At 36.1% G+C, this 24,321-nt stretch overlaps 1 protein-coding gene across 1 annotated transcript in view; it reads right to left on the bottom strand.

Annotated features, from left to right (window-relative positions):
• Positions 1-7,133: 7,133 nt before the first annotated feature.
• The window catches only part of LOC121873891, a 58,555-nt gene continuing 41,367 nt past the window's right edge, over positions 7,134-24,321 (bottom strand). Inside the window, exons 15-22 of the mRNA XM_042377770.1 lie at positions 21,861-22,160; positions 17,489-17,521; positions 14,990-15,208; positions 14,394-14,591; positions 13,381-13,499; positions 12,734-12,908; positions 11,341-11,504; positions 7,134-10,477 (exon numbers count right to left, since the gene is read on the bottom strand). Of these exons, the coding sequence (XP_042233704.1) occupies positions 10,372-10,477; positions 11,341-11,504; positions 12,734-12,908; positions 13,381-13,499; positions 14,394-14,591; positions 14,990-15,208; positions 17,489-17,521; positions 21,861-22,160 (1,314 nt within the window). The 3' untranslated portion in view covers positions 7,134-10,371. The remainder of the gene's footprint in view (positions 10,478-11,340; positions 11,505-12,733; positions 12,909-13,380; positions 13,500-14,393; positions 14,592-14,989; positions 15,209-17,488; positions 17,522-21,860; positions 22,161-24,321) is intronic.

Genomic DNA, 24,321 nt, shown 5'->3' with positions numbered 1-24,321 from the left:
CAGACATAATGGGTCAAAAATACGTTAATAGAGTTGGCACTGTACCATAAAAATAAATAAGTGAGGGTTGCAGTCAGAACTGGCAGGTAGCGATGATTGGCTAACTGGTAATCAGTGTATGCCACTCTCATCATCGGGCCGGAGAGAAGACCAAAGTGTTGCATGTCATGTGGTCTCATATGGAACTTTGGAACCATTTTATAGATTTTAATAATAAATTTTGTTTTAAAATTCCCTCCACAACAGTAATCATTATAATAAAACAGTACTGTACAGTCTTCTATGAGGCAGCAGGTTAAGAGGTATACCTGTTCTCTTACACGACACCAATGTAACAGTATTTATAAAAAAAAATTATCCTAAATAAATTTACTGAAAGTATCAGATTAAAAAATAACACAATATTTAAGAAGTTCTAGCTCATTTTTTTCACATTCATTATAATTGTAATTATGTAACAGTACTATCAAATGTTAACTGGACCTCTCTTAAAACTTGGCATCACTTGTTGATTTAACAACATAAGAATGGAGGAAACTGCAGCGGTCCTATTGGCCCATACTAGGCAGCCTTGTTTACACCCAACTCTTATCGCTCACATCATTTTATTTCCCAGAATTTTGTAGGATAACACCAGAGACTTGAGATAATGGTGCCTGACTCTGTACACACCAGATACTAACACTCCTCTACTGTAGAGATGAAACTCTCACACCATAGGTTCAGTACTGTATGGTATTACCAACTGAACTGCTCTACACAACCTCTACATCTATCAAAACATCTCCTAATCCTTAGTTCCATAACCACATTCTAATAACTTATTCAAAGACGTCCATAATATTTTAGTGACAAACTATAAGTACTGTACAGTTGAGTATAGCACAGGCTTATGTTATCCACCAATAAGTGAACATCCTTACACTTCTCTCCTTGACAGCAATACGTCTGTGAACATTCGTAGTAAGTAATAGCTGCTGCTGAACTACAATAGCCTACACATTAATTGCTGTATGCCCTTGACTCAGTATAGTTACATGATAAATAAGTCAATAAATATATAGCAGCAGATGATGATGATGACGATCATGACAAGAAAAAAGGCATTACTCCCAGATGGAATTTAACGAGTATTATATAGATCCAAGAATAAATCTTTTCAAAAAAGATTAAACAGGCCTCCAGGATGATGCAGCCAGATTAATCCTATACTGTACGATCAAATACACATGTTGTCAGAAATATTCACTATAAGAAATCTATGGGTAAAATTCATTCATGGTTATCTATGGGAAATAAAAAAAAAAACTTGACATTACCTAGACTTGAATAATAATACCAGTATACCACCCAGAACACTTGACACTAACATCATAGATGGCAAAACACTGCTAGCACAGTAAGTGCTATGATGGTTCTGTCAGAAACACTACAAGCACATAAGGTGACTACAGACATGGTGTAGTAGTGTGACTCAGGAGAACAAACGTCACTTTCACATACTTATACATACCTCACATGTATGAAACAAATATTATAGCATTTATTCCCTACACACATGCTTTACCATAATAATATTCATAATCTTTACTGGTTATATTATATTTCCTACAAAATTATCATTAACTATGACTTATATCACTTTAACATTGTAATAAAAAAGATGTACTATTCTGGACAGCATTTGCACACTCCTTCAATGTAAGAATTACAAAATCAGGCAGCAGAGTCAATTTAAGCAGCAGCCAATTGACATAAGATACAAGCCAGTCCATACCAACCACCAAGCCAGTCTTATCATATGACACAGTACAGTACCATAGTCTATGGGTGTTTCAGGGGCTAACCAAGTCAACCATTCACCCACGTAATCATAAAATTACTGATGACTTTCCAAATATTTATTGTATTGAATATGGTGATTAGTTTAAGGTTACAGAGTACAGTATTCAAATGCTATCAGGTCTTAATTCATGTTATTTTACTCAAGATAATGGAATCGTTCTAGCTTCTTTTGACGGCTGGTGCAACATCTCCACACCTTGAAGTTGGGATGCACTAAGTAAGTTAATAGAAACATGTACTGTAATAATGTAGGTTTGAAAACTAAACACTTGTTAATACAACTGCCAGAATTTTTACAACTGCCAGAATTTTTAACAAATGGGGAGAGTAGTGGTTGGTGTGTCACTCAACAAAGGTAAGTTTTTAATATTGCAAGTGATCATGACTACGTTGGTGGTGAACACTCCTGTGGGATCACACCCCCACCCACTTGCCCAAATATTTGCTCCTTCATTAGTTTCTCTCACAAAATCCTTGAAAACTACTGTGCATTACTACAGAAAGCTTAATATATTTATATACAGGCCACTCTATAGTCTTCTATTGGTTATCATATACAAATAAACTTATAAGCTTAATACAGGCTTATGAACAATATACAATTGATTGTTTGAACCAGCAACAGCAGCACAGAGATGAACACATCACTGTTGTTCTGTACAATCTACACTGTACACAAGAGCATACTGTCAGGCCAACCAACCTACAATATAAAATAAACACACTGTACAAACTTGTACTGTAAGTTATTTGCTAAATAAATACACAAGAACACTAGCCAGTAATGACCTGTGTACATAATTCTACAAAGTTTTTATAACTTTCAGACAAAGTTACAAAGTGCTGTGTGAGACTAATACAAAATGTGCATGTTTGCCTTGCTCTCCAAACTAGCTTGTTTTGCACTGCACACACACACACACATATACCATTATAAAAACATACATCATGCACAGTGCTGTAAAGGCCTGACAGCAAGTTTCCTTTACAATACTATACAGTGACAAGAACATCATCAAAACCTATTACAGTATACTTAAAAAAGTGGCTCCAAATTAATGGTAGAGAGATTCAATATAAAGTACATAACTAAAAGATATATAACCCCAACTCCCTCCCTTCCCATCCCATTTGTACAAGCAGCCATCAATAGCAGGTAGCAAACTTCAGTGGCCAGCAAGGTACTTATTAAACCTGACATGTGCCAGAACTTGTGGTCTGTGTGATACACTGATCAAAATTACAGTGCCAGAAAGAGTAAATTATCATCACAAGTAACCATCAAGTGCTGGAGAAAAAGGTATACCTACCAGCGAGGAAAGATACCAAAGCCAGTGTGGTGCACCCTTCTGGTCCTGTAACAGCAACCAGTATAATAATCTCACAAAGTCTACTACAAGGCATGGAATACACAAAGATTTAGGCTTACTGCCAATGACTGCAGCATACAATACATAGAGGCCTCCTCAACTTCTGTTTAATTTATGCAACATTTATGATGAAAAAGGAAACACAATAGTTAAAAAAATAGATTCAAATGCAAAACTGACAGATGTCAATATGGCAACTACTGTAACAGTAATGAGACATTCATAGGAAGAAGCTGCAGCAACATTCACCAAGTTCTCTTTTTGGGAGAGGAATTAAATCTTTTCCCAGTGATAAAGATCTGACCCCATCTTATACTATAACAGTATACATGGCTCTATGTGTATGTCAGTCCTTCATTCAAAAGAAGCAGGCTTATCATCAGCTTTAAAAACAATGGGTTCTAAGATGAACTGGGATAAATAGCAAGAGCAATTACAAGTTAATTCAAGTGTTAGATATATCACATGCAAGTATTGTACCATATGCATTGGTATAAGACATTGTTACCAGAGATTTCTAATTTGAAATTTTGTGTTGGGCCACAATGGAACAGACAACCAAATACACCTCATGCATAGTGCTATGCCTACATATTCCTCCTAACAACCTGTAATAATCCAGAGACAAAACAAATGTATACTATCAATACCAACAGGGCAAGACTTGTAACACAACTACAGTTGATGTTATAACATAAAGACACAATGAATACCTGGCTACATATTATATAAGTTGACACACAACTAAATTTAGCAGTGCAACCTGTTGACAAAGCTGGGATATATTTCTCTTGGTTGTTTATGAGTAATACATATAAAATGTTATACAGTATTCTCATGAGGAAATTTGCTCAAAGTGCATCTGCACCAATTATCACATAATAAGAGTCACTTTGTCAGCAAAAAATTTATAGTACAGGTACAACATACACAAACAATAAACAAAATAATGTCATCTAGAGAGAGACAACAACAGCAATCATCAAAATTATTAACCAAAATGCACCGTCGAAATGACATCAGATACATATAAACCAACAAACCATGTGGGACCATCCAACATTACTGGTTAAGTGTGGTAGAGAGGGGGAGGTGAACTGTATTAGCTGAATACTGGAAACAGGGAGGTAAACTCTCCCGGTTGGATAGAATGAAATGATCAATTCATGAAGTGCCAATATGAAGAAATTAATAAGGTTATACTAGATCAAGGTAACAGTAACAGAGCTTGAGACAGGACCTATGATTCTTAAAAACCCATTATTGATATCACATTACAATTCATGCTTCACAATATCCAAAGTTTGGATATAATGTAAATAATGATATATACGCCACTAACTTTCCACTACTATTATGTTAAAGAAAGTCGGCTATATGTCACTGTACTAATCAAGGCTTTGATTCTTTTTGCCTCATGATGTGTGCCACCAAGTTGTGAGCATATAGTGAGGAGCCGGCATAGTAGTAATCCAACATAAACTGGCTTTCTTCATCATAAAATGGCTTTCTTCAGCTCATATTGAAATTAACTTGTGACACATTATCTTAAATCCTCCAGTTATATTAGGCTCCTTCAATCAATTAATTATTTCATCCATCCATCTATCAATCAACACAAGTAAACCACAGCAATAAAAGCAAGGTGCTACATAAAAAAGTCTTCCTCAATTCCTTGTTACTGTACCATGAATTTAGTGTACCAAGGCCAAAAAGCACCACTACAAATATTTATCTAATAATACTATTGGTTTGGCAGACTTTATCTCCAAATTAAATTTTTCTTAGCTTTTAATATAGTTCTTTATCTTTTTAGCTTTTGTTATAGTTCTTTATCTTCTTAGCTTTTATTATAGTTCTTTGTCTTCTTAGCTTGCATTATAGTTCTTTGTCTTCTTAATGTTGAAAATCAACTTTTATCAATAACCAAATCTAAAACATATTCTCCAACCATGGGATATAAAACACGCACACAAAATTTAAGGTTGAATTAAGTGAAATAAAATCCACATAATTATGAGATAAGCTTTAGCCGTGAGAAGGAGATTAAGAACATACCTTTCAATTGTATTTCGTATATACCTGTATGTATTTCATGTTATTTTCGCATATAGAAAAATTTATCTGTATGAATAATTTTCTTTTGGGAGAATAGCACGAAACAGTTCAACGAAAACGTATCGACGAAAAATTTTGAATTGTGACCATCCAATCAGTGCCCAGTGTATATGGATGTGTAAAGTACTATTCATATATATGGCAGATATAATAAGCATGTGGATACAAAGAAACACATCTACATAACCCTCACTACAGTAAATTACCCTACATTATTGCCTTTGTCTACAAGTGATGTTACCTAACAGCATCCAGCTGCAGAAATCATCACTACAAAATCATAATACTGACCAAATATTGCTTAGTAAGTGACTCGGACTTGACACAATAAATATTTTACCGCGAATTGTAACTGCCACCGGTCCTTCTTAGCTGCTCACATAAATAACCACAATAACACAAAGCTGCACCTCACGTAAAATCAGCACAGTACAAACAACTTAACAAAACCGGACAAAAACAAAACAAATACAAGTGGATATAATAAGGAAAACTATTAAAGCTGATGAAGCGGAGAGAGTCTATGCTTGTTCTTGATTGAGTCCACCTTGTATTATAACAGGAAGAGATGAGATAAAAATGAAAAACATTAAACAAAGTAAATTAACAAAGATATAACTCACTAAAACCTAATTATCAGAGCATATAACTTATTAAAACTTAATCAACAATGAACTTTAACATTCTACATATATATATATATATATATATATATATATATATATATATATATATATATATATATATATATATATATATATATATATATATATATATATATATATATATATATATATATATATATATATAAACCAAAATACAGTACAGGTGAAGGTTTGGCATCCCATTACTGTATCAGTAGTATGACTAATACACCCAAGGGCCAGATGTAAAAATTCAACAATGATAGTGACTGTGGCCTATTGTGACTGATGCTTTATTGTGACATATTGTAATGTCTTTATATACTGTATATATATACTTTTTTCTTATTCTTGATCCTCTTTCTTGCATTCTAAGTACATCACTCACCCATAACTCAGTATTTAGTGCTTTTGTTTATCTTAAGATTAATTGATTCTAAACTCTCTCTACATGTTCTAATGATTGCAAACCAGTTCATTTTTTTTTATTTCAATACTTAAATCTAATAAACCTTCAACTATCTTGTTCATCTAACCTTAAACTTCACTACAACTATGTATCTATGCACATCCAAGCTGCACTCATTCTCGGTACCGACAACTAACTACTGTATCACTTTAGTCTATACACGCTGCTGCTGCTCTTGTTTCTTATGCACACTTTCTTGTACACTAAATATCACAATATAAAACCATTAAAATAAATGCATACCTAGTAAGTAAAAAAGGCATATTATATACGCATCATAACAAGAGATTAAAAATTCTACAGTTTTGATTTTAAAATATTTCCCAACAAAACCTAACTATAGATGATGTCACATATCCTAGACAATCAAAGTATTTCACCGAACAAATACATCAGATTGTTAATTATGACGGACATTTAATACAATATCAAATATGTACACAATGTACCTCGGGTAACAAGGCAATCATTAAGTTTCATAACTGAGGAACAATTGTACGTCCTGACTTATGGTTGTGTAGTGGTTGCAGCATGATAATGATGGTGCAATGGTGACAATGGTCGTGGTGGTGATTGAGGTAATGGTAGGGGTAGTGGTGGTGACTGTGGTAATGGTAGGGGTAGTGGTGGTGACTGTGGTAGTGGTAGGGGTAGTGGTGGTGACTATGGTAATGGTAGGGGTAGTGGTGGTGACTGTGGTAATGGTAGGGGTAGTGGTGGTGACCGTGGTAATGGTAGGGGTAGTGGGTGTTGGTGGCAGTGGAGGAAGTGGTGATGATGGTCGTGAAGGAAATATGTTAAGGGACATTTGTGGTCATAATGGTGGTGGTGGTAGTTCAGGTTAATTAATATTAACCAGTTTAATGAACCCCATGAGTACAATACCAACGCCCTGAGTACAAAGAATTAGCTCAATGAGAAAGATCTTAACCACTGGTGTTTGATGACTTATTCCCTTGAGTACAATGTCTTAACTCAATGAATAGATGACTTAATCCCTTTAGTAGAACAATGTTGCACTAAAGGGATTAAGTCATCATACTCACAGGGTTAATGTTTGGGTCAAGTAACATTATCCTGGATAAATAATTTAGTCATCTGGTATTAGAAAAATATTGACCTGGCTTCATTAAAATTTGAATCACATGCTTTCATTTCAGTGTTCATAGGAGCAATTGTCTTCCCAATTCCTGAATAACTTACAATACATAAGCCACCGTCCCCATGAACTTAGCTTTTCAAACCCTCTTTGGGTATGGTACATATTTTGTGAAAATTGTGAGTAGTGGTTGTAATGTTAAAAGTGATGACAATAGTGTGAAATGGTATGGTTATGTTGGTGTTGAAATATGTAATGACAAGATAGGTTTTGTGATGGGGTGATAAATGTAGTGTTAGTGAAAATTGTGAGAGAAAGTATTATCACTCTCAATTATGTGGGAGTAGCACAGGGGTTACTACTTCAAGTATAGTGTGTGTTGATTCTCCACTGTGTTCATCTCTCCAAGAAATAAAGGCCATTAGTCTTATATTTTCTGGAAACAAAGTTTGAGCAACAATACAGCAGTACCATATAGTGGTAATGTTACTGCAATGCTGCTGGTGTCATTAAAATTATCGAGTGATTTCTTTTGTCGTGCTTACAGTTTTGTGACCAGTTGTGCCAATTACTCTGATGCTACAATTTTCAGAGGTACTTGTTAGTAATACAGGAGACTCTCTACTATCCACAGTTTAACTAATCATAAGCATCAATTATTCACACAAAATTTAGCCATCCTAGTACAGCACTTTCCATGGTTTTGCTGTCTACAGTATCCGTAACATAAATGGACTACAGGTATCTGTGACATACTCAGTATTCACGTATCACTCAAAAAAAAAAAGCAAACTGGATTAAAAGCATAGAGCAAAACTGCAGTATTATGCAGTGGCTGACAGACATTTTAAGAGAGTGATTAACTAACAAACTTTCACCTGAATGGGAATTAGAGCAAACTATTGAAAATGTAAGTGAAGAGGTGAGTGTTTATTGTAAACTGTATAGTGTTAATAGTGAGTTTAAGCTGATTATGGAAGAAATAAATGGGAGTGGTTCATACGACAAATATGGTGCCCCAGATTTCACGTGACAGAAGGATTTTTGTATATTTAAACAAAAATACTGTACTTTTGAATGAAGAACCTGAGTCTGGTGAATTAAACAGTACCTTGATGATCACATTTCAGGCTTAACCTTTCACCTAATATCACATTGTTGTAAATGGATAAGAGACTATTGTAAGTTCCTATACAAAAAGACGAAGCCCATACAGCAGCCACATTACACATACAGTAATGGACAATTTTGAAAAAAAAAATTTCCCATTTGAGAACTTACACAATTTATATCTCTTTCCCAAAAGTAATGCACTCACAATATCTTCCTGGTCAATAAATGAATCACTCTGCTTGATAAATTATGTAATGGATAAAATGTATATATATTTTAATTAGTTATAAAATCAATGAGATGAAAGTATTTCTCTTAAAACAATTTCTGCTTATTGTTTGATATAAACTAAATCAATCATGCTTAGGTGAAGGGTCTCAAGACCACGAGTAAAATAAGACTACTGTATTGTACTCTCGCGTGGTCAGCTCACATATAGCTTGGTTTGAAAGGACTTTGAGGTCAAAATCCTTTATGGTAATGAAGTTGTTAATTCAACTATACTTCGTTCTTACTGCTGCACATCGCCATGTGCAGGCGTGTGCCCCTCCTCCAGGGATAGTAGAGAGCTGACTGTAATTACCTTAGTAAAAAGTGTGAGAGTATGATGATAAATGAATACAGTGCAGTGTTTGTCAAGAGTTAAGTACAAAATATTGGTTAAGTAAGAGGTTGTTCATCCACACTTGAGTTGTGATAAACCAAAGAGGAGGCTCCTGGCAAGTAACACACTTCTCTTGCTAATAATAAAATTACTTCCTCTTTCCAAATTTCAATATAAGTGAACACAATTTCTGTGGAGCAGTTGGAAATCCCTAAAACCTGGTAAATGACCTATCATACTACTCAGAGAAGCTCTGTATATGACCCATATACATGATGAAGCTAGGAACACCTGCGGCTGTACACGGGGAAGTGAGTGCTCGAGACTATACAGAGCAAGAAGGGCTTATTGGCATTACCTCAGCCATCCCCCTACCTAATGTCTAAAGTACACTAAACATCTCTACAGAAAAATTATCTGTACAATTGGCCAAAAGTATTGTTAGTTTTATCTATCACAAGCCTTACAATTTTATAGCATACTCATTTATATACATCTGACCCAAATTATGAGTAAAAGTAAGATATATACATGGTATTGTATGTACAAACACACTGAGTTTGTGACTAGACCTAAATGATCATTATTAGTTCTCATTAAAAGCGATAAAGCAAGTCTCTAAAAATGAAACCATCTGACATTTAATATTTCTGTTTGTCCCAGAATGATTGAAATATCAGCCAAGTCTCGTATAAATCAGAAATGATTCGAGATTGTCAGAGTAAATATTTCAATGTTCCAATGAGATGAAACACATCATTGATAACTATAAACTGTACTCATGATTCCATTGTAATTTATCATTTAGTGTATAAAAAGCACATGAACACACATCACAAGAGACAGAAATTTAATTGGGAAAAAATCATACAGTATTCCCAACTAACTTTCATCACAGCAAAATAAAATTATGAAAAACACTAGGTAGATAAAACGTCACAGTTCTTTAAGTTTCAAACACTGTGTTATGCATCCTCTACAGTTACTGCTCCATAAAGCTTGCCCCATCACTCCTTGTAAGTGATCTGCAACTCTTGATGGTACCTTTGGATGTTTTCCACGGGCAGCTGACTGTGACGACTGATAGAGCAGCACGAGAGGATGCACCACTATGTCACCTGACCCTGGCGATAGTACTGCAACACCAGAGTTCCCTCGTCTGGGTCTCGGGTCACGGAGGGTCCGTTGATGTCTACCCATGGGTGGCCAAAACAACTGTGGGGACCAGGACAAGAACACTTATTATCTATCTCTCTAATTGTCTTTCAATATTTGTGTGTCTCCTTCTCTGGTAACCTGTCAATCTATGCTACTGGATGTACTCTATGTTATTGATTTGTTTGTCATTGTTTGTTCTTTTTATTTATGTACTTTCCAATATATATACAAGTCCAGGTGTCTGTCTATTAGCATATCAGTCTAAGTTTATTACTCCATCCATATGTGGCAACAATGTTTATCTGTAACTGATGGTCTCTCTGCGTCTTTATATGGAAAGAATGTTAAGAATACCTATAAGAATACATTCATATTTAAATACATATAATAAAAGTCATAGAAAAAAATAAAGAATTGATGCAGAAATCCTCACTTTCAGCTAAACACAGACTGGACAGTGGCCAGGCACAAAACAGACATGGCTCTGTAGTGACACAATGTATAAAAAAAAATTCTGAGTCACTCATCCGTCCCTGCAGCAACCATGGGAGACAGAAGGGCAACAGAGTGATTGGTTTAACTGAAGGTTGAACAATTCTTATATTCTAAAGATAATGCCATTATTTCTCACTTATTTTACTTGGTCATTATAAAGTTCTATATTCAATCACTTCACTTCCTCAGCAAACCTCACATGCTATACTGTATTCAATGTACATCTTCACACACTCGTTTCCCACTGATTCACCCTTCCTGATACACACCATTTCTTCATACATTTTATCTCTTAACGTATCTCATAACTTTTCCAGCAGCAAGTAAATAAAAATTAAAATAAAGAAAGAATACATTGAATATATTGAGTTACAGCGTATTATGAGGAATTTTTTTTGTGAATAAGGTAAAATAAATTGACATACCCATAGTATACCCCATGAAGTATAACACCAGTGAGGTAACTGATGGCACACAAGACGGCCGAGATGATGATGAAGGTGTTGTCGTATTTTACCTTGTCCAAGCCCACAATGCCTAAGGAAAGGAGCACCAAGTTCTCTACAAACGCCAGGATCAGAAACAGCACCTGTGGAAGACATGAATTTTCACTCACAACCTGCTTGAGGGTTCTCTGCATATGTTAAAACAGACACAGCATCCACAGCAACCAGAAAAAATTAAATCACTCATTAAGTGTCAAAATGTTCTGTATAAAGTGCTAAACTATAAACAGAATTTGTGTTGGTGAGTTTACCCAAAATCTTCAGAATGTAAGACATGTCCCAGTGTTGGTTAAATTTATTAAACGCTTATTTGTTTAATGGTTCTCTGCAAATGCCATAAACACAAACTACATCTGGAGAGAAGATAATGCTACAATCACATATTAAGTTAGGTTAGGTTAACTGCTCAGTAATGTTAATGGTGTCATTAGCTTTGAAGATGTCTTTACCAATAAACAAAAACTTAACAACTTTGTTTCTCTTCCATTGTGAGATTTCTGAAGAAAAAAAAATTTGCTAATGTGTTTGATGTAAAATGATACACTAGTAGTAATGTGTTAACAAATGAAACACAGGGCCAGAGAGAGAACTTTCCTCCAGACACTTTGTCACAAATAACTTTTGATAAAGTCCTTTGTTACTTTTGATAAGATCCTTTGTGACAAAACATCAGGAGTAAAGTCCTCTCTCTGACCCTGTTTCATTTGTTACCATATATCCATTTTCCCAAATGAACCACATTCATTTAATACAAATACCTGGAGAATAAAAATATCATGGAGAGAGATAATAACACATAACTTAGGTAACACAGTAAAGCCAATGTGAGGGAAAACTGGAAGCCAAGATATTTGGATTGTGGGAGATTTGGGATGAAGTACACAAACTACAAGAGCATTCATTATACAGTAATAGTAATTATAAAAGAGTCACATGGGTCCAATTCACTCACCTAATTATTGTTTCTGCAAATAAAAATTCATTAGCCATAATATGTTGAAAATTCCACATTTTTTTATTGGCACATGGTTATAATACTGTATATCCTTACAGGCCAATACTGTACTAATAATTACATGTGCAATCCCTCACTTTATATAATTTAGTTCAAGGAGTCTGGATAAGAGCTTGAAAGAATATTTAAAATTTGGACACTGCCTATGTCAAAGTAATCTTACACTTACTGAGAATTTTTTTCATATACCACAACTTATTGCACATCACAACACTGCTAAGGACCCCTTCAGAGATTTCTTATGACAATTTTCTTTCACGAAGAGTTCTCAACAACCTACACCCCTGATATATTTACCTGAATAACAACAGTGGAATGTCGACGAGAGAGCTGCTTCTTCACGGCGGACGGTCGCTCCAGACGGAAATACACCAGAGTTGATGCAATGGTGCCCAGGAAGACGTAGAAGTAGGGGCGGAGGTATGCCAGGAAGCAGTGGCAGCATAAATTATTACGTACAGGCAACACTGACCTAAAACAAACATGTATCTTATTCAGGTTACACCCATGGTATGTATCAATGTATGTATGTACTGGGTATGTATGCACATTTTTATATGATACATATGTATAGTATAAAATAAGAGCCACCATCATATCATAAATAAGACAATAATGAAATGAAATGGCAAATTAAACCTTTAGCAGTTTAGTTCATCCTCTATGACTTGACAGTACAGCAGTTGAGAGTTCTAACTTATCATATGGACTGGCTATAACGGTTCATGAATACAGAGACAGTTATCAACACTTCTGAACCCCTGTAGTAAATATGTCATCAGCCAGTACTGAAAGCCACATTCTAAATAATTTACCATCAGTGTGTAATGGGAGGCTACTGTACTGATTAGCCTTGAGGAGATGAGCTCAGAGTCTTTCAAATATGAGAAGATAGCATGAAGGTAAGTTAACCTCTTAGTAAAACAATACAGTAACATACACACCTCTCCTCAAGCTTCAACTTGAAGACCAACACAATAACAAAGTGGATACCAAGCACCACAAACACCTTCCATGTGTACGCCAGAGTGAAGAGTGTACACGCTATTGCCCTTGACACAACCTGTAAGTATATAGGTACTTATTAATGCCTACCATGTCAATGAAGATGAAACATGTAAGTAAGAAAATGTATCTAAATTTCTCACACCATTTGAAGGAAGAGATACAATTAGCACCAAGAATGGAAACAAACTTAGAGATCAGGTCACAGTTTATCTTAAGACGGGGGATGTGTTGAGTTATGACACAATGAAACAAACTTAGAGATCAGGTCACAGTTTATCTTAAGACGGGGGATGTGTTGAGTTATGACACAACACAGTTCATTCTTTCAACTGTATATATGTGTAACAGGTGTAGACAAAGTTTGCAGTAACAACTCCATTACTCCATCTAAACTCCAATATCATTCTAAAGAGGAGAGTGGTATATGGGTCACTCCCCACAGGCTCTGCTATAAGTTAGACTTTCTAGTTAAAACCCTCTACACTGTGATGCCAATTCAGTGATCCATGAGCCAGATGTCAGCTATCAAAAAAATGAAGGAGTTGGAGACAATCTTCAAGTATTAGTGTAGAAGATACATAATTGGGAGTTCGATTTTCACACAAAAGGGTAAACGATACAGTACTCGTCTTACAAATTCTCCAATGCCTATGTAGAATTCTGGTGTTTTGCATTTGAGGGTAACAAAATAACACTGATATTGTTAGAACTGGTGAATCAATAACATTATAAAGTTTTTCTCCGACTGCAAAGATAATGCTGGTGGATTGGTCTCATTCCGACTAATTCTATTAAGCTACTTATTTTGTGAGAGATAACAAGAAGAAAACTATGTGTATATGGTACTTAGAAATGAGTTTAGAGTATATGTGCTCTTTAAAGGTAAATAATATTACCACAATAAACTTACACTACAAATAATCACTAAATAAACAGCAGACTAACAAACCTGGAAGAAAATGGCAAAGAGTAATGGCAGAGCGTTGAGGATGGTGAGGCCGCCCAGCTTGGAGAAACGATGGTAGGAGGTGAATGACCAGGTGAGTGACACTAACGATATGAGGACTGAAAAAACTTGCTTTGACAGTTGTGTCTCTGTCCCATGAGGAGATAAAGAGAGGATGGAGCCCAAGGTTACGTCCTTCACCTGACAAAAGAAATAGTAGAGTAAATATTCTTGAGATGGTCTATACTGCACTAGTAAAGGAAGATTACAGCAAGGGATTACACACAACGGAGGAGAACTCTTTACACAACTATAAGAGTTAATGTAGATGGAAGCCACATCGATGGATCAACTTACTGAGGCAAGTACTGTACGGTATATAGCCAAGAAACAGCGTAGAAGTCACAATTAATTTTGCATTACTTTAGAACCGGGAATAAACAAATTATTTTTGTTCCTGTTGAGGTTTAGTGCACCTGTTCCATGTTATTCATTTGATAATAAACTAAGGAAAATTTGTAGGACCAAACTCAACCCTCATACATGGGAAATAATGAATTTTACCAATATTACCTTTTAACTTTCCAACTGTAACTTACCTTGTCTAGCTCATTGTAACGAGTGCCAACTATATACAATTGTAGGATAAGTTGAAATGCCGACTCCAAAGTTGCTTCCATTACATTAGTTATGGCCACTCTCATCTGTGCCACGTGCTTCAGGTCATAGTATTTACGGATCTTCATATCTCGCATGTGGTGCCGGTAAGTCTTTGTGTTACCATGTGTTGGAAAGCTGTTGTATGACTTTGAGTCCACCTGCAGAGAAAAATGGAAAGGAGAATTGTATAAAAAAAATGGTTTATTTTCTAATATTTCATCAGTACTTCTTGACATACACACGAGGAAAACTACTGTAATTATTAATTGAAAGATAAAACAAAGGATAACTGAAGAATTGATCCTAACACCTGCATCCCTTTTTCTGATAGATCTTATAGCCAGGAGGGACTACAGGAGTAAAATACATTTATATTTCCTCCTTTCTTACCAATGTACTCTTTCCCTCTGATCTTCCACATTATATTTGTCCATGTACCATCTCTTACTTCACTTATTACCATTTTCACCAACAAAAATCTTGTAACACAGGTTGCTTCTTGGGGTGCTCTACAGTGATGTCCTGAGCCCACAGCCATTCAGCCTGGTTAATATATCATCCCCACCTCCCCATTGCACCCATCCGCCCATAACACGGGAGATCAGGTGCAACAGCTGTGCTCTAACTGATCAATGAACCCACTCCTTGCCATGATATTGGCTCTGGCAATTGTTTCAAAACCAATCCATCATCTATGATTCAGTTCCTAAGCAACTAATCCACTAAACCCAAAGCCTTTACTTAGATGATGACATCAAGAACTGCAGTAGCTCTCACCACTAATCCCTAATGTACTGCAAGAAGGGCATGACACTTTTATAGTGTAAGGCAAAGAACTAAATAAAAAATAGCAGACTGGTTTGAAACAAGATGGCAACAGTCATTATCATGGTAGGTGTGTGGTGACCATTTAGACGTGACCTCTATAAGGCCTCCTTTCTTTATAGGGGAACTGTTGCACCGACTCTTAATTCTGGGTTTGGGCACGATTGGCAAGTGTGGATGATTGGTGTGTCCAGTGGCTTAATTCTATTTCTCCAGCTGAATGACTGGGGGGAGGGGGAGAAGTCACAGAATGTCCCCAAGTAGCAGTCTGTGTTACCAAGAGCTGCTTGGCAGAGGGTGCTAGCCAGAAAAACTTGATGTTATCAGAACACATCAAATAAAGTGATTAAATGAAACACTGTAAATAACATAGGATCAAGGACCTGATTCATACCCCAAGTTGAACTCACACACCCATCCATGTTATTGTGGTTCCTTGCTTATTCAATACAGCAGTGGAGAGTATCATAACTGCTCCCTATGAGAGAACAGTACAGTACTGCAATGAACTTATGCAACACTGTAATGGTCTTAAAGCTATGGTTGATGGTATGTGCTGATGCTGCTCTCATGACTATAAGAGTGTTTCAAACAATGTGAAGAACATCAAAGGTGTGCATGTGGATGAAAGAGTAAATCTATACATGGATAAGAACAAGACAATTTTGTATGAGAACAGAAAGTTGTCATCAGTGTAGATTAATCATTCACGTAATGACAGTCTAACAGAAACACATATATTACCAGCAATACCTTAATGACAGCAAGTTGGTCCAGTCTTATGAGAAGTTATTACAAAAACTCAGCTGAATAAGGTGGTGTGGTTTGTTTATTTTAAGTTCATTACTGCCAAGTGCACAAGAGTTAGCATACATGGAGGGAACCCAGGCCACCACTCTAGCTGGGGACTCTATGCTTGAGATACAATGCTTTATCACTGAGCTACAGAGTCTATATCCTTACATAACTCAAGTGATTATGCAGATCCTCATCACTGCCACTCTCTGTCACTCATTTGTTCCCATAACTATCAAATAACATCAAGCAGTAACTATATGCCTTATTCTTAACACCTTAACTAATACTCCAGACTACAATCATTACCACACATCTAACTCTTCACACACACACACACACACACTACTATATTCAGCTATATATGATACATGCACTACAATAACAGGAGCAAAATTAAGAGGAAAAGTAATCTTCAAAGGACCTGAACAAGACAGGGAGTCTTCTCAAAACATAAATATTGCATACAAATGGATTAACATAAATGAGAGATTGATCCTGAAATCCCATTCATAGATGAGCACAGATCAGGCGGCTTAAATATGGTCAAAGGGCTGAAAATCCAGTTGTTATGGTTCTTAATGTAAGTGACAGGAACTCAATTAGAACAAGTCCAAAATACAGTATCTAACTAATTTATGAAATATTTCTAAATTAATCATTCTTTCCCAGTCAAAACCATAGGTCCTAAAAGGGGCTTATTATGAAGCTTCAATTATCACTTAAAGATGAAAATCAAGAGTCTTACCACCATGCTAGCACAAATGCTCAGTGATCGTCATGCACAGGATACAACACGGCAAAGAGAGATCACTCACTTTTGTGTCCAGTTCCAGCTTGCACAAGCATTCCTAAGGGAGTAGGCAGGGAATCTGTGTCACTAGATCTGTACTCAGCTACAAACCAGTATTTCAGGATTAATCTCCAATTTATAGCTTATGTAAGTCTCAAGTAACTCTAGTACTGTACCTAAAACCAGTCAGAAATGGTAGGTTACAGAATATACCAAGTCCCACCATTTTAAGGAGCTGTAATACCTAACCTATGTACAGTATGTATTAGGAAGCTACTCACCTGGTCTCTTGGGCCACATAGTTTTAGTAAATAATTAATTCTATAAGGTATCTGATGAAAATTCTCATTGTAGCCCAAACCTGTCTACTCTGGATTACTGTTTACTGTACCACCAAAGTTGTGCTTTATGAAAACTATTGGGCTGTACAAGCATAACCACCTTAATAATTAATGAATATATGCTCAAGAACCCCCATCAATGATCTAATGATTTAGTCAGTCTACACTGCCTAAGGTGAGTTGTGATCCATACAAATTCACGAATTGCCTTCACTAAACCAAGTGAAAATTGAGAGCCTTTTTCCAAATCTGCATTAATGGATATAAATACTCTCTGAGGTAGAAATATAAGTATGAATGGTAGTGCAGTTGCCTTGATGTGGTGAGTGCTGATTGGGCAGTCAAGGCTCTTATGGGTACAGTACATCCACCCCCCTTGGAAAGTAACTATTTTATAAGTCATCCTTGCCTGAGAATGACAGTACTGAGAGAAGGGAAGACTGACTGATAATAGTTACAGCTTAACCAGGCAGCCCGGGTGTGCCCAGACGTAGGGACCGGGCAAGTGGTTTTTCATGTCTGTGTGCCCGGCACTTGCCTGGCAGACAAGCTAATACTTAGAGGTAAATACCTAGGGTATTTGTCAGGTGCTGCATGGTCCCCCCTCACCCTACATGTTCAACCAGGGAGGTCCATCAACAGACCACTTGTCATCAGTGTACCCGGATTTGTGATCTATATTATCAGGTGTAGGTAACTTATCTCTACATTAAGCAGCCAACCAACTTTTTGTCAGTGAGTGTCAAGTTGTGTACATTCCTAAGGAACCACCAGGCTGAGTGGCTATACATGTGAGGTGACAGGAGTTATAACCTCACATGGCATAAGATCATGGGGGGCAGGTTAGGTGCTGCCTCTCCTTACCCACACACCCTGCAGGTGTGAAGTGAGATAACAGGAATTATGACATTACATGATAAGGGTTACTGCCACTGATACCAGAAGCTGCAGTTGTCCATTGAATGGAGAAGAGTGAGGGTACAAGGCATTTAGATGGCCACTTAGTGATCATTGATACACACAATAAATTTGAATGTTTTAAGATGTTTATTTCACTTTTCTCATAAAAAAATCCACACAAGCAAATTTCCTCCACAAATCTGTCAAGGCAAGTAAAAAAATAATAATTTATCTGGCCAAGTAAATTTCAAAAGTTACTTGCCTGAGACAAGTATATGTTCCATATAATCTGCACAGCCTGAGATTAACACTGGCTGACTGAGGAGGCCCTGTGTGTGGACCCAAGAAACCCTATATCATGAGAGCACTCTGGCTGATGAGTCACCTGCATGTTATATCTGATGAGAGTATTTTCAAATACTGTAATGACAAACAGGCCTGCTGCTGTAATCTGTAATTAGGTCCTGCAGGCAGGCATGGTTTACATGGGGTTGCCACAGTTTCCTGGCTAGATTTGGGGGGAGGCAAAATCCTCCTACTGGAAATTCACTTCATTGACCAACTAAACCTATCTGAGCTATCCACCAGCCTTCAAACTATCTACCTCTTTCAAAGTGGGCATTATTTTACTTGCAGCTACCAAACAGGGAGGTACTACCGCCTGGGAAGATATTGGAAGCATAATGTGTTGTCTATGGTAGACCCTGCTGCCATATGGCATCACGAAAATTGTGACCAAGTCCCAGGTTGCTGATCTGACTTCCTCATTTACACACACTTGCAGGGTCTCAATTGTTTCTCTTACTATTGACAACACAACATACATATATTGTTCCTCAATTTTGATTTTTTTTCATTTTGTATTTCTTTGTGGTTCTTTACTATTATTATTGTTGTTATTATTATTATTATTATTATTTTTTTTTATTATTATTATTATTATTATTATTATTATTATTATTATTATTTTTATTATTATTAGTAATTATTATTATTATTATTATTATTATTATTAATATTAATATTAATATTAATATTAATATTAATATTATTATTATTATTATTATTATTATTATTATTATTATTATTATTATTATTATTATCAACATTTTCGCCCCCAGGCCCCGATGTGGGTCAGTGACCTGTGCCTGGGTGGGCTAATTCCCGTAAAAAAAAAAAAAAAATCTCAGGAATTTTATACATTGTTAATAAGTAATTCTGACAATTCTAAGACACTTTTCTTCAAAGGCATTTCTGGCGCTAATTAACATTTTATTATGTATGTTCATACGTGGAGGTACACACTCAGAACATCAACGACTGTGGAGCTCCCCAGTAAGGTTAGGTTAGATTCAAAACTGTTTTTCCGATGGATTTTGATGTGTTACAAACAACTTTTACCTTGATTTTTATTGCAAACCTCTAGATCTGAGATGGGTGGGTGGGGGCTTATCTCAGAAACTATTGATTTGTGCCAGAAATGAAAGTCAAATTCATTTATAACACATCAAAAACCATCGGAAAAACAGTTTCAACTTCGATTTCACAGAGTGGTAACAAATGAAAATGTACCTCAAAGTGAAATTGGTTTGGTCAGTATCACTCCTAGTGTACAAAAAATGGCATGACAAAATTTTATTTAATTTATAAAAAGATGCCAAAAAAAATTTCTTATCAATTAATAGTTCAACATGTCTAGATTATGAAAACTCATTACTTATCATCTACATATATGTAATAGTGTGAGCACTGCATGCACCATTCAAAGTGTGGAGTGTAACTCAAGATATTCCATTAAAGATGATAGCCCAACACTAAGGACATTGTTAATAGCACTTAAAGAGTTAATTACCCATCAACCAAAACACAATAAACTCAATAAAGCGATAATATTTATTCAAAAGGCAAAAGCCATCATATGAAGGTTTTCCTCAATTATCAAGAGCAAGTAGGAAGAGCCCACAATCCCTATGAACCCTTCCAGGTATAAGCCAGGGACAGTGAGCCTGAAGCAAGTCCATGTGAGTTGGAACCAGTGGTTGAGGAGCTGAGACTTGGCACGGGACTGAGTCAAAGGCTAAAGTATATTACTGAACAACATTACCAATAATTAATCAACTGCTGGACACGCTAAATGGTTCCCTAATCTCTTACAGACAAACACCAGAGAACAAATAATTACTTTCAAGAGAATATCCTGTGTAGGCTTATCAAGCTCTAAGGGAAAATATCCTGTGTAAGCCTATCAAACTCAGGCCAGACAACCTTACCTATAATATAACTATCATACAATACTGTAAGTTAAGCCACAAAAATTGAAGATATGAATAAGAAAGCACATTGTAGGGATGTTATAAAGGCCTGAACTACAGTCAATTCTCAAACTGGATTAACATATACTGTACATATATACTGCTGCAATGGTACAACTGACATGAAAAACACTATTAGTTCTTCAAGACTGTGTGACCTAAACAGAAACACAATTGTAAAAATATATATAGATCTAAAACGAAGAGGAGAACCAGGGTAAACACAAACATCTTGACCATGTGGGCTTCTTTTAATCGCTAACGTTTCGGAAGTAATCGTTTTCCATCATCAGAGCCTTTTTCAAAACTTTTGTGTTTTTAGGCTCTGATGATAGAAAACAATTATTTCCGAAACGTTAGCGATTAAAAGAAGCCCACATGGTCAAGATGTTTGTGTTTACCCTGGTTCTCCTCTTCGTTATAAAACTACGCTTTCCACGTAACAAGTCTATCGCTGAAGTTATATATAGATCTATTTGTACCGGAAACTTAAATAAGTGATCCTGACTTACTCTGTTGTACCCAACACTTGAAGTTGCAAAGTGTACATGTTTAAGCAGCAATTACTCATAAATTTCAGCCTTAATTGGAACTGTATATAAATAATGCTTCATAATATGCTCTTATAGGGCCTGTGATTGTGATCAGTATGGATTACCTAATATGGAAATATATCTTAATTAGCTATTTTGGAGTCATTCTACTTTAGCTCCAGGGGCTCCAATACTTGAGGCTACAATCTCTTAGACTGTTGTGTTGAGTTGCCTGAGATATGCATAGGCTACATGTTACACTAAAATTGCTAAGAAAGTGCTCATTCATGCACTATATTGTGAACACAAACCTCCTGCATTTGTCTGGCAGTCACATTCATGTGTTTCATCTGAGCATAGGTATTCTCCAGGTATGCCATGACGGGTGCAAGGGGTGTCAAAAAGATGATGGTGTACACAGACATCCGTAGGAAGCTGGGTAAGCGACGAAACACTGGAAGGATGTCTGGCTGTGTGACGTGGATATAAAGGTTCCACATAGACAGCAGGGTGATAGGTAGCAAGATGAAGAACATAGTCAAAACAAAGTTAATCTTGTACTGGGAGTCCGTGATGTCCTCGAAGATGTCCATGAACTTTCTTCTGTACTCCTGCAACAGCATTCCACATATAAGAATAACCAGTGGTAAACAGGCCCATGAAGGTGTGGTTAATGGAAATACATAAGCAAGATGACAGTCTGTGGTCTTTGGAGGGAACTTACAAAGAGCCATCCTGTTTTAACAGTACATTAAATGTTACATAAGGGCTATCTACACTAGTTTCAATTTACTGCTGATTGTTAACGGCAGTATCTTTCAACTTTGAAAACAATTAAATTTATTGATATAAAATAAAACATGCAATGACATCATGAATACTGGTGTAACTTACAAGGATCAATAAATGAGCAAGAAATACTTGGCCATGGATATATCTATTAAAACAAAGGTGTTGAAATGATTTAGCCAACTGTGAGGAATAAATATGTTGTAAGTGAATAAAAGAGTAAATGAGAGGCAATTAGAGACTGTCCTTAAGACAAGATGACAAACTGTGCACAATGACCATAATGATTAACCACAAAAAATTAATTCATTGTAGGTCATGGTGGCTTGTGTGCCTGTCATTGTTCATGGTCAGACAACCAACAGTGAGGGGAGCTGTGGTCAAATGAATAAAGCTCCTGTCATAAGGGTTGCTGGTTTATGCTTGGAACACCCCAAGTTCACTCAGCTGTGAATAAATACCTAACTTTACAGTTAGGGTGTGAAGACAGCTGAGTGCAGTGCTAGCCATGCTGCCTCATTATGTGCTGAAGGCTTAGTATTCACTATGGTGTATCTACATTACCTTTAATGGACATTCTTGCTTATGGGACCAAATTTTGTAGCCAACAGTGTCAGAGAAAAGTTAGCTTGTGTGCATGGGCAGACAGACAAGGGTAACATTAAGTTGCTTTTCCACAATCATGGCATGACATTAAAAATGGGAAGATGAGGGAAAAGATGTAGGTGAAGTAAGTATTATCTAAAGGGATGTTATTATGGAAGGTTTACCTTGGCTGTACAAGACTTATGAACACCACTGCTTTAGACACACACAGCAAATACCTTGTATTGTGTCTAACAGATGGTCACAAAATAACCCAGTCATTAATATACAGTAAACCATAAAACAAATTTTAGCTTGTATATCTCAGTATGATGCCTGAATTCATAAATAAGAAATGAATCTTGGATCAACTTTTATTCCAAAAGGGAGTACAGTTCAGTACCTTGAAATGATAATGATCTTTACCGAGATCAAAAGCTAAGAATATGCTAAACAAAGTGCTTGTGAGTCAGCACATTTTTAAGATCAATTAAAGTTAATCAAATATATCTCTTCAAACTCTATCTCACCTGTTTAACAGTGGTCATCCTAAAACCAATATCAGGAATCCCCAAATTCAAACATTTATGGTCTAAAACTACTCTTTGATTCTCTGAAGATTTAGGAACACTGAGAAGCCTTCACCTAAAACATATCAAAACTAACATCTGAATTAAATTTTATGGAACATTTCAATCCCCAAATCCATTAGGATAAATGAATCTTGAGTTATTAAGTGACTTTTCCATCCTCCATCTTAAAAAGTCCAAAACTACTTTAAAAGATCAGGGATCCTGTTTCCACAACCCCTAAAATAAGCTTGTCTGTCACCACTAGAAGTTCCCTCACTCCCGATACTCACCTCTCTCTCCTTCCTCAAAAGACACTGACGAAAAACACCACCATATCAACTAAACTACTCGATGATTATATGGTTATCACTTTCTAATCACCGTAGATGAGAACCAGAACTGTTTGTCACCTCAATAACAACATTGCCCTAATAAACCACCAGGATGAGTTGGTCAAAAACAAACTTTACTACGAATCACAAGAAAGTTTTAAGATACAGTACAGTGAAATCCCAAGAAATCCAAATCCAACTTCCTAAATTAACTGAATTTTGAAAGGTTTAACTAAAGGACACACTTGAAATAAAAATCTGGACATGAAGTGAATATAATCCCAGGCAAGCTCCAAATTTCTTTTATTTACTGGGAGTTTTGAGTTTAGCTGCTAATACCAATATGCCTCTGTAAGGGGTAGAGTTGTTGTGGAGGATAAGGGTAACTGCCACAACTGTTATAGTTATATACTGATCACTCTAGATAGTCTTAGGTTATAAAGTTCCAATATGATGGCAACCCAATCAAGAGTCACAAAGATAATGATATGAAA

This window comes from Homarus americanus, unplaced genomic scaffold (assembly GCF_018991925.1).
Source record: "Homarus americanus isolate GMGI-L3 unplaced genomic scaffold, GMGI_Hamer_2.0 scaffold55640, whole genome shotgun sequence".
Lineage (NCBI taxonomy): Eukaryota > Metazoa > Arthropoda > Malacostraca > Decapoda > Nephropidae > Homarus > Homarus americanus.
This window is presented reverse-complemented; position numbering and strand designations above follow the sequence as displayed.